We start from the raw sequence: 21,485 nt of genomic DNA on the forward strand, positions 1-21,485 counted from the left end.
AAATATAAGCAGTTATAAAGAAAACCAAAATCATGCCATTTACAGGGAAATTGATGACATTGGAAATAATTAAGTGAAATAAGTCAGACTCATATGACAATGATATCATTTTCCCTCATTTGCAAAGCATAAATTTAAAACCATATATTTGTGTTCTTTTACAAATGTGTATATTTATAGTTGTAGATATGTAGGTAATGAAGCTAGAAAGAGGATCATATTAGAAAGGAAGAGATATTAAGGGGAATGATAAATAGAATAAACGGAGCATCTGCAAATTGACAGATGCTAGGGTTAACAAGAAGAAACAGAGGAAGCAGCTGTAAAGGGGGCAGTGAAGGGGCAGAAGACCAAAATATTTACAATACGTATCTATATAGAGTTGATATTGAAACCATTACTTTATATTTTTACTTAATTTTTTTATTAAAAATGTTGACAGTATTAATTTAGTTTTTTTTAACTAAATATAAGAAGACAATTGATGGTGCCATGATACCTCATAGCCGGTAAACAGTCAGTTTGGTACTGACTGTCTGAGAGGATTGCATGTTTCCCTGGACTTTTCCATGATTAACAAAAGTTCTCCAAGTGATAACATTAATAACCTTCAAACAGGCTCTGCCCTTAATGAACTTGAGTACATCATGTTTTTTGTTTGTTGGTTTGGTTGGTTTTGGTTTTCATTATTGGTTTTTGTTTGCTTTGTTTTTTTGTCAAAACTTTCAAATCAGTAATATTATTTTTAATAATGGTTATTATTATATTATTTATTGGAAATAGTGCAGGCAAGGCATTTCATTTTTTAAAGCCTTAAGTGGAAGAAAAGTGATGGCACTTTTTTGTGGTCAGATGCCACAAATATTCATAACTGGTCAAAATAAATAGAATATGTAACTGTGAGATGTCCAGGGGTACATCTGCAATGTTATCCCTACACAAACTCAAGGAATATCATGAAAGAAAACAAAATGTAATGTCCAGTGGATCAGAACACCTGCAGCTAGATAGTGTCCTCTAGACATTTCAGGAATGTTGCATCCAAGATGTCTCAACAATATGATGACCTAAACAATATACCCCTCATAATGAAAAACTCACTTGAGTTGTCAAGATGAAAAGGGCAAAATTCACAAGTCTTTACTCATAGATGAATAGCCCTAGGAAATCAATGGTTGCTGACAGGAGAATAAGTTTTCTCCAGGGATAAGGTCACCGCTAATTTGTTATATGATCCCAAGTAGTCATCCCTAAACACATATGTATTCAAGAAACTAACTGGACTTAGGAGGTTGTATGCACAGGTAAAAATAATTATAGACGTGGTCATGTATTGAAGCATAATTTGGGGAGTTGAGAGAGAATGGTGGAAACTATGTAAATATGGTACTTATATATGAAAGTGTCAAAAAATTGAAGTTTAAGTTAGAAATGTATCTTATTAATTACCTTACTGGAGAGATGTAATTCAGAGTTCACAGGATTTAAAGCAACAGCAAAGAGTTGGCTCCGGAGGTTGATCTACCTGCTGATCTCAAACACAGGGTTACTGAGCTCTAATGCTGTACCCTCAGTTAATGAAATTAGCTTCCAGCCACTCAGGCAGAGGTTATTCAGCTCACTGCCTGATCTGAGCTTCCTGCTGACTGAATTTTCAATATCTCATCAACATCTAACCTTTCTGTGCTTTGTAACTGAGTTTCAAGACTATACCTCACTCTGGTGTTGTAGTTGAATCAAGTTCCCTGACTTGTGTTTGCTCCCTGTTCTAAAGGTCTCAAGATAGTTTTGATTTACACATTATATTCCCTCTCAGGCTAATACCAGGTCACTTCTCTTCAAGTCATACAGAGGAATAAAATGATATTCTTCTCTGTAATTGACTTGCCCACCAGATGAATCATCATTTCATTAAAGTTGAATCTCCTGTACTCAAAGCTTATGAAGTTCCCGGACTTGTCTTGATGGTGAGACTGCTGTCTCCTTTCACCTGGGTAACCTGGATAATTTTTAGGATGGAGTTTATGCTGCTGTTCTTTTGCCTAGGGAGCTGCATTGATGAGTAGTGTTTTATCTGACTTCTTTCTGGTATATTGCCTCTCATGTTCCCAGGAGCATGGATTTCTAAAGAAAAGCTTTCATATCTTTCTCATTCAAACATAGCATATTTTTAATACTGACTCTTCTTATTTGGGTCATGACAAGTGGCTTCAAGAATACGCTCTTACCTAAACATCCATACATATTTTACAAAAAGAAATAAACATAGTTTTTATTGAAATAGAATCATAAAAAATGAATTACATTCAAGATATTCTCAATAGAAACTAGGGATAATTATTGAATATAGCATGGACAATTTTTTCTTCTAGTTAAGAACTAGATCATGATTAAGTAATCATATGCAAAAAATTGTTTAAAAAGACTCCTTTAAATAACGCTTTTAGTAGGCGAATGTTCTTAATCAAGGGCTCATTGTCAGAGGTTGTCCTGTGACAACAACCTTGAAAAGTTCATCCAAATAAGGATTTATTTTTAGGGGAGCCTTCCCTATACTGAGAGTATAATTTGAAAAGAGGGGCTTCATGGTTTCATACCAATCAACATGATAGCTATGAAGAAAAACATAAGCTGAGCAGAAAATGTATTACCAATTTTAGCTTTTAGTGAAAGTAATAGCTCCACATTAATAAGAGAATAATAGAGACTATAATAAAAACCCGAGATCTGATGCCTGACATAGAATTGACTCAAATTCCAACTCTGCCACAGCTAAAATATCTGGAACAAAGCACTTATCTTCTTTGAGTTTTTATTCTATCTTCTGAAACCTCATTATACAATATCTTCATTACAGATGTACCATAAAGAATTAGTTTCCCAAGAACATACAGAAACATACTATACTACCTACTTATGTAGAAGGATAAAGTACAATAAATAGCAGTATCTTTTATCATAGTGTGGTAAAAACATTGTTAAATCCGAGAAAGAATGTATCTCAGTAGTAGAGTGCTTCTCTGCCATATGAGGTGCTAGACAACTTAATTTCTCAAATTTTTATTTAATTCCTCAAAGGTAGGAAATATATTTATGGACAAAGTTCTGGCATAGCCATTTTAAAGACATGGAAAGCATGATGTTTCATGATTATTCAATAGTTTCAGTCTTCATTTGCTCAGTTAGTGTGAAATTTAATCTACTTAAGCTACAATGAGAAAATGTCTAATGTTATGCAGGGAACTGAATCAGTCCTGCTGAGAGAGCCAATTGGTATTCAGAACCTTGGAAATCCATCCAACTTTGTTTCCTGACAATTCCCAATGTCAGGATAAACATCACACACACAATTTTCAGATTCCAGTAAAAGTTGAAATAGTTACTTTTCTATTGCTGTGAAGACACTATTACTAAAACTCAGAGAAGAGTTTACTGGTGCTTACAGTTAAAGACAGTGGGTCTATGACCACCATAGCTGAGAACATGTCAGCAGGCAATTGCACAAGGAACCTACTCAAGAGCACTAGATGAGAGTTTTATGTTCTTTTTTTTTTATATTTGCCACAATTTTTAAATTAAAATTTGAAATTTATTTTACATACCAACCACAGTTTCCCCTCCCTCCTTTGTTCCTGTTCACTCCCCTAGCACCCATCTATCCCTCTCTATCCACTCCATCATTCAGAAAAGGACAGGCCTTCCTTGGGAGTCAACAAAGCATGTCAGATCATGTGGAGGCAGAATCACTCCTCCCCCTGCCTCAAGGCTGGACAAAGAATCCCATGCTTGGGGAATAGGTTCCAAAAAGTCAGCTTATATACCAGGGACAGGTCCTTATCCCACTTAGAGGGACTGCACAAACAGACCAAACTAAAGAACTGCCATCTACAGGCAGACATCCAAGGTCAGTCACATGCAGGTGCACTGGCTGTTTGTTTAGAGTCTGTGAGCTCCCATTATCTCAGGTCACTGTCTCTGTGGGTTTCCTTGTCATGAACTTGATTCCTCCTTTGAGAGTTTACATTCTTATCTACAAGCACAAGGCAGAGAGAGAGAGAGAGAGAGAGAGAGAGAGAGAGAGAGAGAGAGAGAGAGAGAGAGAGAAGTACAGAGACTCAGACAGAGAAGACACACAGAAATTTAGAGTTAGCTGGAAATGTCATAAGCTTTTGAAATCTTGAAGTGCATACCCAGTGATAGACCTCCTTTCAAAAAGCCACACTTCTTAATCCTTTCCAAAAACTCCATCAATTTAGGACTAAGCATTCAAGTATAAGAGCCTTGGGGTACCATTCTTACTCAAACCAAAGAAATCACCTTGTTCAAAACCTATCCATTAAATCAAGTATGAAGAGTATTCACTTGTCTCTGCATGAAGCCACCTGTGTCAAGGACACAGAACTTTAAATACTAAAATAAGAATTACTTTGGGCAAAGTGCTGTGGAATAACTAATTCCTCACCACTGTTTCAAAATTAATTAGCATTATCATTTATAAATTATGAGTTTTAATATAATATATAGACTGTACCAAATGGAGTATATACTCTTAATTCAACCATAGTTGAAGAGCAGGAATGAAGACAGTAACATAAGTAAAACTTTTTAAGAGATCAAGGGGATTTTTTTGTTTTGTACTGTTTGTAAGTGACTGCTGTATAATCCTGTATGTTTGAGGCTCTTCAAACACAAAAAATAATCTTAAGAAATATAAAACACTTCTGTTTTTGAAAATAGATTCTTCTCTAATACAATACATCCTAACCACAATTTCCTCCTTCTCTGATCCTTTTAGCTCCTCCACCACCTCCCTCTCCCCAATATCTACTCCCCTTCTACTTCCTCTTTGGAAAAGAGCAAGACTTTAAGGGATGACAGCCAGACAGGACCAAACAAGATACACTAATACTAGGTGACAGACCTCATAACAAAGCTGGACAAAGCAACCCAATAGTAAGAAAGAGCTTTAAGAGCAGGGAAAAGAATCAGGGATATACCCATCCCACTGTCTCTTTAGAACATCAAATTAACAACTATTACATATATGCAGAGTACCTGATTCAGTCCCATGTAGGCCTGTACTGTTTGTTTCAGTCTCTGTAATCCCATATGAGCCCCAATTTGTTAATATGGTGGGATGTGTCCCCCTGGTTTCTTCCACCCCCTCTGTCTTCTACAATCTTTCCTTCCCCCCTTCTGTGGGGTTCCAAACAGAAAACATTAAACTAAAATAAGTTTTGGAAAAATTTAAATGAATACTTTGACCACTACCTTTGTAGAATAAAATTCTATTATGGACACACTGATAGTCTAGTAATAATAAAGTAAGTGGACAACTGACAGGTATGTGACTGCTGTGCATTGATAACATTCCCGTTAAGTATTGAAAATACACTGGATATACAAAGTTACCAAGAAACTAGACTGATGCTTATGGTAATAATTTAAAACTGCAATTGAACAATCATACTGAATTACTTATTTGAGCTTATAGACATTACTATGACTAACAATACCCAGAATTAGAAGAAACCATCTATAGCACTTGCTGCCACACTTGCCAAGCTCTATCCCTTTCTGACTGTGTCTCTCTCAGTGAGGCCCAGAGCATCTGAACCTTATGGACAATGCTGCTGGATCTGTGACAACTCTCTTGAAATCTAAAAATCATGGTTTTCACTCACATAATCTTTACATAGTGAGAAACACTCCCCAACCACTACACTACACTACCCCTTGATTTGTTTCCTACAACTGCACAGTTGTCTGAAATCAAGTCAAAGACGTTTCTAGGGCAGAGGAAATGGCTCTGTGGATAAAGGTACTTACTGCACAAACATTAGAAACAAAGTTGAGATCTCCCAAATCCACAAAATACGAGAAATTGTATGTCTGCAATTCTAGGACTCCAATAATGAGGTGAGAGGACGCAACAAAACTCATGAGCCATATCTCTTCCACACACAGTGACAAACAAAATATCCTGTTTCAAACAAGTTGTATGATGAGGCCCAACACACCAACTTGTTCTCTGACTTCTACTTCAATACCAATACTCACACATGGACCCACACAAGCATACACACACACACACACACACACACACACACACAACACACACACACACACACACACACACACACACGATTTTTGAAAAGTAGTTCCAATAAAAATGATAACTAATACCATTTATGGCTTCAAGATCACATCTTCTTTTAGAAAACTGGAAGTTAGATTGCTTCCAAAATACCTAAAGACTTACTTTAAATTATATTTTCTGGTCTGCATTTTGTATGCTTGCTGTAAATTGTATTAATTGTGACCCCTTTAAAAGTACCTAGCCATTAAGTTCAATCTCCCCAAATCATTGTGTCATTTGGAAATTGTGATGCTCATAATCCTCTGCTAAGTCTCTTCTTAGGAGATTAAATTAGGAGGAAAATCTGTCAAAGAGTCTGAGTCACTTAGCTTTTCATGTGCACTAAGATGAATTTGCTGTCCTGTTTTCTTTCTTCATTTCTATTTCCAAATAACTTTGAAATATTAATATAATATAAATATCAACTTCAGGTTAAATAAAACCAAGTAAGTTTAATATGTTCTGTTCTAGTGAAAATTTAGTCACATTTCTTTTCACACTTCAATCCTTAAGAGGCATAATATAGTAAGTTCAAAATCACCTATGATCCCACATCATGGAAAGAAAAATGTCTGGTTAAACAAGAAAATATACATGAAAAGGCCTTTGTATTACCTGCTGTATTGTAACTACCTCATTTTCAAGAAAATATGGAGCAACTACTTCTTAGAAAATATTTTACAGCATAAGTTTTCACAGTAAGATTTTGAAGGTAGAATTATTGTTGGCTATTGTTTTAACATCAAAATATAGGAGACAAAAATTTCATGTGAAGGAAATAATATGTTCAGAGGTAAATATTTTGAAGCATAAGTTTAGGTTTAGAGAACAAAGAACAAGTTAGTAAAAATCAGTAAATTTCAACCCCGATTGCACATTAGAATCACTTAGGTGCTTTTAAGGCTCTAAGTGACTGAGTTCAATACTAAAACAATTAAATCTAAATCTCCAGGTATCAGAGATAAACATTCATATCTAAGATAAACAAATAAGCTAAACATCTCCAGAGGAGAATTGGGGGAGAAATAAAAGAGGAGAGGAGATAGATTAACAAATCGAAACTCCCCACTGCCATTCATCTAAAACAGTCCCTGAATTTCCCATTGGAAAGACACACATGAAATTAAAGGCAAAACTTGCAATGTGTTGAGCTATTGTTGCTGTCATTTGTAAAGAATTTTGAGCCATTTTGGCATCTAGGGTTACTACCATGTTCCCTACTGGCTTGGGGTGTTCTCTGTACATGAGGAATTCTCAGAACAAGCAAAGGCAATACCATTCTAACACCCTGTACCTCCCTTATTGCAACTGACTAAGAAAGTAGCAAGTGTACAAACTCATTCCAAGAACACAGAACAAAGAGATTTCTGAGGTGAGTCCACAAGTTCACATGTAACTTCATAGGTTTTATGGAGATTATCTTTTTTATTCTCCATCTCAGTTGGACATTTTCCTTTTAAAACAGAAATATTTGAGACTCTGATATTGGTTATAAAAAGTCAAAATTAATTATTTGATCTCACTCTTGAGACATTTCTGATGTACTGGAAGAAATGCAACCTGCTATTGGAAAAAGATCACATGTTTTGAATTCAATCATAGTTGTTTCATTTGTTTGTTCTTCAAACAATAGTTAGACTTTAGATGTGTTACATAAACATATAAACTGCTGTTTTCTCATCAGTAAAACTGGGACAACAGCAATATTATCCAGTGTCAAGTAATTCTGTTGTTCAAATGAGACTATGTACATGAATGATATTTGAATGTTTGATACAGAGAGTATGTATACAATTTATTTCTAAGTATTTATCCTACTACAATAATCTAAAACACATGTAACTGAGAGATTATGAAGGTCTCCTGACAGTACTGCACTTTCAAATTCCGCTTGCATAATTATATTTAGAAAAAGTAATTTTGTGTCTACTTTTAATATAACATTTTCCAAAAGTGGTAAAAATATCTATGATGTCAAAAACAAATAATATTACAAATATTTGTGCTGATATTGCTAAAGTGTGTGATGTTAATGATTAAGTTACTTTGTTAGGTTAATTTATTTTTATTTTTAATTGACAAAATTATTTTATATTTATGACACATGATATTATGATATTGGTATATACAATTATGGAATAACTAAGTCAAACTAAGCATCATTATGCTGCTTTATGTATTTTACATTCCTCAGTTTGAATGCTTACAGTCAATTTTCTTATCAGTTTCCAAGTGTACCATGCACTGTGATAACTGACACTGCTTTGTTGTCAATCACCCTCCTCTCCTTGTTCTTCCTAAACTTCACCAACATTCAAAATATCCCTACCATAAAACTTGTAACATTTAGAATAATAATTCCATGGTAAATAAATGCTTAAGCAAGTAAATAAAATTAGCTATAAAATATTAAGATATATGGGTACATTTTGGTGGTTAGAAATGAATGTCAGTATTAAATCATTAGGTTGTTAACTTTTAAAAGGTTCTTTACTTTAAAATTTTATACAATTTGCAATATTTCTGAATTATCTTCTCTGAAATTATTTGCATTTCTGATAAAATAATTAGGATGTACTTAAAATATCTGAGACTGTATATCAAATGAAGTTCTAAAGCTTTTATTTCATGCTATGATTATGATGAAAAATAAAAGTCTTAAAGTCTATTCCTATATAGACTATGTTCCCTGATAAGGTATGGTTTGTTGCTACATAGGATAGACAGTAAAACATTGCATTAAATAGCTTAGACTCTGTAATTAACTGTTTCAATACATAAATGTATGCAGTTCTTTGTTGTGCTAAATCCTTTTTTAGAAACCTACAATAATGCAAAAAGTAATTTATATAATTATTCTGAATTTTGTGAAATTAATAATTTCAAGTTCTTAGAAAAAAATCCCCCCTCACAATTGTAGATAACAAATTACAGTGGAAAGCATTGTGTGTTCTTACAGTGACCTTACAGAAAGATGAGAACTTGATTTTGTTTTTGAAAATGAGTCTTAATTAGCCATGAAATGAATGTGTTACAGGATTGAAAACATTATGAGCTGATGTCTCTAGGACAATTACACATGAATGACAATAAGGTTGATCAGAAATGTTGTGCTTCTTCTGGAACGAGGATCCAAAATTAAAATATTTGTTAGAACATGAAATAAGAGGTTACAAGGACACTACAAAGGACTCCTCAAGGGTTTGTTACATATTTAATTGAGAGGGAACACTAAGTATTATAAAGTTTCTTAAGACTGTGTAGTATTAAAATGACTTAACAGAGATGCACCATGAGGTAGTCTATATTGGCTCAGCCTATCTCACTGATTAATCTGCACAGAGTGTACTTAACCTAACACCTTTTAGTTTGGCAAAGGTCTCAATGGTTTTTCAGAATCCAACATCAAATGAGTTTACTAATTGATTTTGTTATTTAAAATCAGGCTTTTCTCTATCGTTATAGATGAGATGAGATAATCACTTAAATTTTTCAATCATTTAGGTAAACTAATCTTTAAAACTTTCCTTGTCATCAACAGGATTTGCCAATCCACTCACAGGAATAGCAGATTCTTCTCAAAGCACAATGCACAATGCTTTGCACATCTATATGAATGGAACAATGTCCCAAGTCCAGGGATCGGCCAATGATCCCATTTTTCTTCTTCATCATGCTTTTGTGGACAGGTTAGTTGACATTTCTTCATAAATTGTATGTTCATTGGACTTAAATGTGTGACATATATGGTAGTCAGTGTGACTACCATATATGACTTTAGTTATCGTAACAAATCTGATAAATTATGGTGGTTTGTTATCCTGAGAGACTGTAAGCTAAGGGTAAAAATGCAAATTCTTTATAGAAGTAATATTTAGTAAAGAGAAATCAGTAAATGGTAATACATGATAAGGAAGGAGAAAAATTCAAGTTAGGTTACAATTATAAGTTGAGGTGTGGATTCATCCATATCTTGGAACAATATAGGCCACCCTTTATTTGATATTAGATTAGGACAAAGGAACAGATTTGGAATCTAATACTAAAGAGTCAATAACTTCAAGTTGACTTGAGATACAGTATGCTGAACTCCAAAGTACTAGCTTGATTCCTCATAGGCTTGGTGGTTCCAGTGCTGATGACTTGAAAGCCTTAGATATGCTGTGAAGAATAAAATTAGGAATATAGGGAATCATCTGTGTACACAGGACAAAATAATGACAGTTTTCATAGAAGAGATAAAGACACATTAAAGTTTCATAGGAATTTGCATGCTATGGAACTCATTTGGTTCCTTACTATTTTTAAAGCAAACAGATATGAGGGTGTGAAAAGACATGGTAAATGTGTTAGCAATTTGGACCTTGGAAAATCAGCTTTCATCTAGCCTGCTATCTAACAGTACAGTATTTTCACAGAAACAGCAATGTGCTGGGAATGGTTACTACCAGTATGGATCACTGGATGTAAAGCATTGTTAATATCTAGAATTCATCCATGAATATCATAGGGAGTTTAAACTAATCATAGAAGTATTCTGCTTTCCTTTTCTTATCTCTAAATATGGTCTTTAGGAGAAGTTATGAAGAACTCAGAGGTTATAAGGGGCAAGCAATCAAGCAATGAAACTAACTAAACAGATTTGTGAATAGTAAGCAGTAAGAGACAGCTGACCTACTGACAACCATAGAGCCACACATAGGAGAGTGTACATAATAGAAATAATATGACAATATCAGTGTGGTCACAATGCTGAGTAGAAGAAATAAACTTAATGATATTCTATGATAGTGACCTGTAATATTCTTATTCTCTGGCAATTTGAATAACCATTATTCAACAGGTACATTATTTTAAAAAGTTTGCATATGGTAAATGATAGCAAGAATAGTACTATAAAGGAATGGCATGTATTATTGAGGTTTGGAATCTTGCAAACTTATTTACTGTTACTAGGTACCAATATTTTAGAAGATCTCTTTATTTTTATGTATTCATTCAATGCTATTCAAGAAATAATTAGAATGAATAGGGCACCCACTATATGCTCTCCATAACTGAAATAATTCATAAGCATAGGTCAATGGGCTGTGCCAATATTTAGAAGTCAAAGGATAATTTAAGTACATATTTACCTATAAGGCTTTCTTCATCTCTCCTGGGAATATACTGAATTATTTTAAGTCCAGAGATATTTGTTCTTCCCTTTTCTATAGAGATTAATTCATTACATTGTAATTATCTAAGAACTAGTTTATTTAAACATATTTTCAGTTATTATTTTTAAGTCTAATTTGATCAGTCATGATTTGGTTGTTCTATACTCAGCATAACAACAAGTAATCTGCAGTTGATGTAATTAATGAAGGCTTACAATGCACAATAAAATGTGCTAATTAGAAAAATGGGTAGGAGAACTGCAATAATGAATTTCCTATTGTCCTTCCACAAAATAAACTGTAGTAGCTCCTGAATGCTAATGGGAAACTTAGTGACCACTAAAATAATGTCAATGAATTTATAATTGATGGGCTACAAAGTGTTGTTTATATTATAAATTGAGGAATGAAGGCTACACTACTTCAACTTGCTATTTTGTCATAATATGTATTATTCTGCCTAATAAAAAATGAGAAGAAAGCATAAAGAAATGTTAATGAATCATCTCTGGTTTTGACATCAGTTTCAAATTGATTAGTTTTTCAATTTATTAATATTTAGAAATGGAGAAATATTCTTCTGTAATAAGTCAATGATAGAATCATTTCTAAAAACCCAAAGGAATGGAAGAAAATGTGCATTTGTTTTCCTACAACTCTCAAAATGTATTAAACATGTTTGTTTTCTTACCAGTTTTTATTAAAGTGATTTCTGGTGATATAGTTATTTTGAAGCCTGTGCTTCATAGATTGGTTTAATGAAGGCTTCCACTAGACATTGGTTTAAAGAAGACTTCCAATAGATAGTTCAGCTCAAGGTACTGCATATTCTGGTATACATCAGATGATATCTGTCTAGCCTCAGCTTCTGAAATGGCTTCCCATTTTAGAAAAACCTGTCATGGTGAGAGCTCTACATGCAAATGTTCCTATCAACTCTCTGCACAAGCTGGTCTTCAAATTCTCCTTTTGAAATTCCTTGTCTGTGCTAAAGCTTAAAAATCCACATCTCAATTTTAAGTAATTTAGTTTGCTAGATATGTTTCCATTTTCACCCTTTGAGAGAACGATGCCTTCCGCAAGAAATAGTGGATTGTTGGTGGGTAGCATAAACTGTAGATAAATGTCTGGGAGCAGAAAGGAGCTTCATGAAGACATGGTTTTTCTGTTCACGTAAAAACTCAAGGCTCTAAATTTTTAAAAGCAAGCACACTTCTGCATACATGCAACCAATTGTCTGTACATTCAGGAAACATAAGAAGCTTTTTTTATACTCTATGTGCTATAATAGACTTGCACAGGAAACAATCACTACATATTTTGCATACCCACCTAGTTACATCTATTCTATATAACAAAAATTAAGTAACATATGGTGAAATGCAGCTACTGTGGTAATTGTGACTTAATATGCAAAGACATTTGGGAGTGAAGAAGAAAATACCATGGGCGTAAAAACACACAGGCATCCTGTTCAGTACCTGAACTCACAACACTAACAATGTAACCTTCACAAAGCAAATAATCACTATTTTGAAATATAATTGTGTCTGGAGGGTCTTTGAAACATGCCTATTATTTTGGTTGGTGGTTTTGGGAGTAAAAATGTTCATCCCACAGCTAACATAACACATAAAGAAATATGTAGTTAAAGAAGAACCATATTAGCTTCAGTTATTATAAAAACTGCTAAAATATTAAAAGTGCAAGTAACATTCAGAAGAAGTAGCTGTATACCCAGTTCTGTGTATGGTGTAAACAGACTCATTTAATACCTACAGAATCTGCCATTATGTTAGTTAAGTGGCATGACGTTGTACTGTTAAATAAATAAATAAATAAATAAATAAATAAATAAATAGTACTGTTATAGAGAGTTAAGTCCCCCCCTACTAATCTCCTCATAAAATACTTAATAGAAAAATATATGTCTTTATAGACAAAGGATACTCTTATACCAATGGGAAAGCTAGAATTATCATCACAGTGGGTGTTTTAAAAGAAGTTCAGGAATGTGGTTGCTATAGAAGGATACCGTCCAGATAGAAGGAATTATAAAACTAGCCATCTAAAACCAGATTGACCAAAATGGGTCTATTGCCCATTAGAGTTCCCAGCTTAGACCAGCCATTTTAACTGCTTCTTAAACCTTAGTCTAATGTTATTAGGCATGACAGTGAGATTGTGTGGATAGACATATGGAATCACCAAGTGAGATAGAGAAAGAGCAAGATAAGATTCTTACCTGTAGTAGTTCATATTTAAGATCTTAGGCCCAAAAAATAAAGAAATCGTGTGATAGAAAAATGATTAAATTCTTATGTGCCTTGGGAAATCAGTGGACCTTTTGGGCCTATTTCCTCACAAAATGATGGTAGTGATACTCTTTATGAGAGCATTGCAACTTACAAAGTTGAGACTCACATTATACAGAAGAAAGCAGTAAGAAGGATATTTAAAAATCACTGCATAGTCTCTATTTGACATTTTCCCAGTGCTCTCCAGTACTGGTAATCTTCCTTAAGCAGTTCTCTGAGACATATGTTTTGAGTGAAGGACAATCCTACATGAATGAATAATGCATTCTAGGAATAGTGAACCTGTCTCCATCCTTGGCCTCAGATTAATTATCATTCCTGCAGTGACCTCTTGGCTGTATTTGCCTTCCTTACACTCTACTCACCCAGCATCCCCTGGGCTAACTTGCTAAGAAGGCTTCCCAAACCATATGCCCTCAAGTCAGATGCTGTAGCAAATTGGCAGCACAGTAGTCCAGGCAGAATGGTGGCAGCAAGACAGGTCCCTGGTACTTCAGGAATGAACAGCAGATTGCTTCCCAACTGGTGACTGGAGCTGAAGCTTGCTCAGAAAGGCAGAAAAATCAGGGTCATCTCAGAAATCAGAGAAATATGTGCAGCTCTGTTCTTGCCATCAGATGGGATGTCAGAGGGGGACCATCCCTGTGTTTGTTTCTTCTCTTATTATTAGATTATGACCAGATTTAAAATGCCTCTTTTTTCTTCTCTGAATTATATTAGCTATAAAGAATTTCCATTGTGCCATTATAATCATATTTGACCATATTTCCATAGCTCTTTGTCCTGTTACATTTAGCTCTTAAAACATTTTGCCTTTGTTAGATTGATTCATGTGTGTATCTCCCAGTATATGTTGAGCTCTCTGCTGACAGGGTCTATATATTGATCACCTCTGGAATCTAACAATTATACATAGAAGCCATTCACTGAGACTTCCTAAAGTGTCACATAATTGAGAATTTTTAGGCAGAAAGCCTCTATGGGTTATCAATAACATTTGTTGTGGGATAAAATATATATCCACGGACATTGAGTTGTAATCTATGTTATGAAAAAGGAATCAATTGCTATGACTAGTAAGACATGTCCTATAATGAAGAAAATCTCTCAAATTTTTGTAGGATCAATGTGCTTTAGCAGTAGGAGGGTTACAATATTGTTAACCTAAATATTTCATTGACAGCAGTAGAGAAAAAATAGATCTTCATCATTATCACTGAATTGTTAAATTTGAAGATAATCTTAATATCATCATCCAAACTTTTTAAAGAGCACAGGCAGTATAATCCCCTAATAGACAGTTTGCAGCTAAGTGTACAGAGGAATGCAAAGCATTACTTCCCTGAGGTAGGGCAGAATATTTAACATGACAACAGTACATTTAACCAAGGCAAGCAAAAAAGGAGTAGGACTGTGGAAAAATCTCATCTTCCTTTACTCAGAGGTCAGAACTTCTGTAATAACACAAATAAGATTCAAGAAAGCTGTCCAAAGAATCAAAGGGCCAGAAAACAGGATCCCTGCAGACCATACGTCATATGATTAAGGTCACAGGTTTTAGTACTAAGAAATACTGATTTTAAATCATCCATCTGTATGATCTTTACTGTAATACTTGTTATTACCCAAACCTTCCTTTACTAAACCAGAAAAAGGCTTAAATATTAGTATCTGTATGAAGTTACAGCTTTTGTGTTTTGGTGTGTTTATGTGTGGTGTTTTAGATGAAATCCAAGACCTTGTACAAATCAAGTGCTTTATTACTGAGGTCCACACCAAACCCCTAAGATTTTATTGGGACTAGTATATGTTTACAACTAATCTCAGTTACAAAACAGTCTTTACCATTAAGATGCTTATTTATTTATTTTATTATTATTGGGATTTTTGAGACAGGGTGTCACTATGTAGCTTTAGTTGTCCTGTAACTCATTACATAGACCAGGCTGGCTTCAAATTCAGAGATCTGCCTGTCTCTTTCTCCTGTGTGCTGGGATTAAAAGTAAAACCTTTTCTGTTGAGACAACACTCACTCAACTCCCCCCAAATTAGTTAAACGTTATAATGTGACATAGAAACAAACGACTACTGGCTGAACATTTCAGCTGAGTACAATAATGTAGCCACCTTCTTTTATGAAGAGAGTTATTACTTGACATTTTATCATAAAAAGTAGTCAATTATAGATCATCCTTTGATGAGTATGATTTCAGGAAATAGAAACCATACATGCAAAATTCTCAGGGTGAAAGGTTTACACAAAGTTAGAAAAGATTAGAGAAGCTTAAGATGATCAGTGTGGGAATCTGGTGAAAGACAGGGTTGGGATTAAAAGATAAATTCAAGAAAAAATATATATACATATATATATTATGTATATATACATGTATATGTATATGTATATGAAAAATTTTTTTAAAAAGCAATACGAAAATTTCTAATTCAGCTCTGTTAGTTTCCCATTTCCAAGAAAATGTTTGTTTTATCTAGCAGTTTTTAAATGTTTCAATTTGTGATTAGTAGAAACTGTTCCTTTTAAGGCTGTGGTGAGACAACAGATCAATTTGCAGGGTCAGCATTATGCCAGGATATCAATGGTCCATATGAACAAAACTTTAAACAGACATGCAGCTTGGATCATGGCATGCAGTGGCTCAAGCCCACAGGCAGTGGCTAGATCGTGCCTCTCTGTACTGTGGTCCACAAGAGAGACTGTGTGACCAGTGAGCAGCATTTGCCTCCATTTTTGCATGTTTGGAACTTTTTATAAAAGCTTTGTCAGGTGTTATATGAAAATATATGCATCATGTTGGGCACCATATATAGGCAGATTTTTGTCCAGACTATCACCTCCCTAATAATGACAGAGAGACTTATTATTAATTATGAAAGTTTGGCCAATAGCTTAGGATTATATCTAACTAGATTTTATAACTTAAATTAACCAATTTATATTAATTTACTTACTGTCTTGTGACTTTATTTTTTCATCTCTGCATAGCCCATTCTGCTTGCTCAGCCTTCCCTGGCACCTCTGCCTTCTTCTACTCAGTATTCTCTCTGCAACCCACATTCTGCTTAGCTATTGGCCATTTGGCTTTTTTATTAAACCAGTCAGAGTGATACTTCTCTACAGTATACAAAAAGATTGTTATGTAACATCCAGGTATTGACAAAAGTGAAATGATTTGATTAAAATTTTTAAAGTTGTCTTGCTTGCTGAGACAAACTGATTGTTGGAAGAGAACTTCAGTGTTGATGAGATCTTTCCGTGGCATTAATTCAAGTAAAAGAAATATTATCAACCACATAGGAGACAGAATGTTTGATGGAAAGAAAACAGTCTGTGTCTATTTCAGAGGTAAAAACAATAGAACTTATGATGCAATAGATGATGATACTGATTTAACTAGAATTAATAATTTAAAAGGTAAGAAAGACCAAAGGAAACTTCAGGATTAGGAACGTTATGGAAAGAAAAAATGATATAGAGAGATGCTTATAGACAACATAAGTAATAAATTCAGTGAAAAATTAAAGATTTCTCACTTATCAATATATGAGTCATTTTTAATATTGCAAGTAGATATCTAATAGGTGATTCCAACTGCTAAGTTGGATCATGACATGCGTTATTCAAAATCAGAATAAATTTGAAAACCTTCATTTGGTTATATTTAGCACATAGTGCTTAAAACCATTGAAACAGGTTAAATTACCCAGGCACTGAGTACAGTAGAAGTAATGATCCAAATGTTTTAAATCAGCCCATAATTTTAGATAATGAGCTAATTAGGGAGCAGTAAGCTAATTAGGAAGCAGTCTCAGAAGGATTGACTAGAAACAAAGGAGGAGCACCAGGATATGAAGTCCTAAAATCCACATAAGAACATAAAAATACCATACCAAGAAAGGAAATTGAAAAATATGCCTACATCTCTAAAAACAGCAATGAAATGATGCTGATAGACCTGGTACTATCTCCTGCTACAGCAGACTTGGTAGCTGCTTAGAGTACAGGAAGCCAGAATGGAAACGTTTTAGAACAATGTTGCAAATGTGTGGTGGGAACTCATTAAGCCAATAGTCTTTGTGGTAACAGCCCCTTCTGGATGGGGTTTCAGGTGCTATTTGTGGACTGGAAGCAAGCTCTCACTCTCCCTTAGGAGGTGGCCATTGATCAGGTCACAGTATCCAGTGCTCAAGGCAGAAGACCACCATGGTTCTCTACCTTATTTTGTTATTCATGAGTGATTCCCTAATAAATATCTGACTTCTCTTTATTTGGGCTTTCCTGGACTTTATTACAATAATATGGTACAGAAATGGGATAGGATATATTAAAAAGTCTTTACTGTTAGGAAGTAAGTTTTACAGACAAAGAGATACAGTGAAATAGTGGGAAACCACCTCAGCATTTTGGTTGACTGTCTTAGTTACTGTTCTATCACCATGAATAGACAATAAGGCAAGTCTTACAATAGAAAACAATTAATTTGAAGCTCGTGGTTCCAGAGAAGAATAGAATGCATGATTATCATGGTGGGAAGCAGACAGGCATGACACTGGAGCGTTCTATATCTTGATCTAAGAGCAACGAGTGGGGAAGTAGGGAAGTGATATGGACTTTTGAAATCTCAAAGCCCTTTCCCACTGATATATCTCCTCATCAAAACTCTGCCAAAACTTTTCCAACAAGGACATACTTCCTAGTCCTTCCCAAGTAGTTATCCTACCTGGTGACTAAGCATTCAAGTATATAGACCTACGGGGGGGGGGTGTTCTTATAGAAACAACCATATTAACGTTTGAGATCTGAAAACAAAGAGTAGGTGAAATCTTCCTATAAGTGAGATGTGTCTGACTTTTGCAGGTTTAAAAAGAAAAGATTAGAGAGTATGTGCATATATACATGCAAATGTAGTATTGAGAAAGTGAGGTATTTTGATCTTTTTGTTGTTATTTTGTTTTTATTTTTTTCAATTCAGTGGTACCAGCAGTAATCACTTTTAAATTAGTGATGGATATTTGGGAGCATAAGAAGGAAAGAAAAGAATTTATGAAAGTTTTGAGCAAAGTTTTTTCTTTATGTCATTTAATTCATCAATAGAATGACAGAAAAATTGCACAAAATAGTGCAATTCTTTACAACCTGCTTGATATTATGCAGTACAGTTCCATATATACCACCCATTATTGTCCTTTCAGCTGACCTCTGTATATTTTTTAAGTTGTCTTTCTTTTTTAAATTTTGTATTCATTTTTACATACCGACAACAGTTACCCCCCCTTCTTTCCTCCTACTCTCACCATCCACACCTTCCTCCCCAATCCACCTCACATCTACTCCTTAGAAAGGATAAAGCCTGCCACATTAAATTGAGGCAGGATCAACCCCCCCTCCCCTCTGCATCAAGTTTGAGCAAGGCATCTCTCCATAGGGAAGGGGTTCCAAAAAGCCAGCTCATGTACCAGGCATAAAACCTGGTTCCATTGCCAGGGGTCCCTTAGGAAGACCAAGTTACACAACTATCACCCATTACAGAGGGTCTAGTTAGGTCCTAGGCAGGCTTCCTAGCTGTCTGACCTCTGTTTTATTTGGAAGTCTCATCTCCAAGGTCTGCCACCTTATCAGCTCAGACTTCAAAGATAGTCACATGAGAAATATGTCCTCTTAAGAGAGGGAATTCAATCTTTTATTTCAAGAACGTAGTAACACAACTTGATGTCTTAAGAGCAGACATTTATACACATATAGTTCAAAGAATAAATTATCAAAATCAATGTCAAGAGAGTTGAATTCTCCTGAGATTTTCTGTCCTTGGTTTGTACATGGCCATCTTTTCTGTAGAATTCTCTGTAGAATTCTTTCTGTGTGCATCACTGTCCAGTATGTATGGTATCTATTTCTTCCTTAGATACAGGTCATATCTGATTTCACCTCCCAATAATGACTTACATAACTTAATAGCCAGTCTCTGACTCTGCCTTTAAATCTAGTCACACCATGAGGTTCTGGAGATTAGTACTTCAATATATTGATTTGGGTATGAAGCTCATTTAGTCTTTTAAGATGTTGTAATGATAAAAATCAAACTCTGGCTGAAGGTAGATGGAATAGGAACAGAAAATGTTGAACTAGAGAGAATATTTTAATAATGTGATAGCAAGAGCAAAGAGGAAAATATTTTTTAGAAGATGATAATAATAAATGGCAGGCCATTGAGATTATAATTTATAGCAATTTTGCCAAAGGAAAGGTAGAAGAAATGGAAGTGAAGAACATTGACCTGCTTTAAAAATTAAATTGTGCAAAATTACATGGCTTCAATTCGAAAGCTATTTTTAAGTGAAATTTTCCATATTGTTCTTAAATGATAATTAAGCAAATAATAACTAGTAAATTACAAAATATTCACAGGAAATCTTATTTAATTTTCCACTTTATTTCTGATATTTTTAATTTCATGAATTTATGTTACTCATATAATTATGATTCCTTGTGTGTTTCTGTTTAAGTAGCAAAACAAAATTCCGTCATGTACTTTTGGCAAAATAGAAGATGCATAATACAAATGTTATTTCTATCCCTAGCATCAAGCCAAGATACATTTGTTGAGTACAAACTGTCACATAATTTAGAATAACAAGGGGAGTACAGAGCTATTGGATGTGGAAAAAGACATGTTACTACACCCAGTAAATCAGTGTGAAATGCTAGTCAAGTAGTTTTCTTTAACTGCATCTTTATTCATCAGAGAAATATGTACATTGATCAAAAGAATAGGATCTGTTAAAATGTGATTTTTCTCACAAGAAAAAGAAGCAGTAAGATTCCCTTAATATTTGAGAACAAAATTTAAGATTGACATTATCATATTTACTTTAACAAACCAGAAGTAAAATGTTTTTGGGAAGGGAAATCACAGAGAATACCTTAATCACAATGATTCCTTTTCTGCGAGGTCTGCAAAAACAAGGCCATCAAAGCCCTTGCTCATATCACTGAAATGCAAACAGTGTGAAGGGAGTCAGCAGAGAGCAGGGTGCTCCTTAAAATCCACCTGCTGACCTTCAGTATGCCCTTTTTTTTCTTTTGCTCTTTTTCTGATTCCTAGAGTTGTCTCAGCCTATCATGTGCTGTAAGGAAGAGATGACATTTCATTTCTTTTGAGAAAGTGTTCTTTAGAATTTTAAATCTATAATTTGTGTAATTATTAGATAGAAAAATTCCTCTGTTCTAGAAAGATATTAAATTATCAGATGTCTTGCTCCTAGCTGAGGATATTGACAACTGTTAGCTGGGAGAATGGGAATCATCTATTATTAAGGATGTAATCCTTGGTACATTGACCACACTGCAGTGGAAGGGCACAAATCCCAGAGTCTACTGGCAAGAGAAATTGGATTTGATTAATTTTTCAAAAAAAGATAGGCATGACACAAAGTTGGGTGGGTAGGAAAGGGGGAGTGGGACTTGGCAAAGGTGTGGAAGGAAGGTGAAAACAAGTTACTAAAAGAAAAAGATTAGAGAACTGTAACGATAAATCTTTGCGCCAGCTTCTCAAGTTCTGCCTGCCACCACTTTAGGGCCCCAAGTAACACACAGAGACTTAGTTACAATGCTGCTGGCCAATATTTAGGATTTCTTATATGCTTGCTCTGTCTTAAGTGTCAACTCTAGCCATTAATCTATATATTTATAAAGACTTATCTTATGGAGGATGACGGCGGCATGGGTCCTCTTCCCAGATCACATGGCGGCTCCACAGAGAAGAAAAGAGGAGGAAGAGAGCGATTTCCTGCTTGTCCCTGCTTATATTCTGAGTCTGCCTGCTATGTCACTTCCTGCCTGGATCATAAGGCTTG

General features: G+C 34.6%; 1 protein-coding gene across 1 annotated transcript in view; it reads left to right on the top strand.

Moving 5' to 3' along the window:
• LOC100752294 (tyrosinase) overlaps positions 1-21,485 on the top strand; it is a 66,720-nt gene that overhangs the window by 14,939 nt on the left and 30,296 nt on the right. Inside the window, exon 3 of the mRNA XM_027407946.2 lies at positions 9,681-9,828. Coding sequence (XP_027263747.1) covers positions 9,681-9,828 — 148 coding nt within the window. The remainder of the gene's footprint in view (positions 1-9,680; positions 9,829-21,485) is intronic.

Source organism: Cricetulus griseus, chromosome 3 (assembly GCF_003668045.3).
Source record: "Cricetulus griseus strain 17A/GY chromosome 3, alternate assembly CriGri-PICRH-1.0, whole genome shotgun sequence".
NCBI lineage: Eukaryota > Metazoa > Chordata > Mammalia > Rodentia > Cricetidae > Cricetulus > Cricetulus griseus.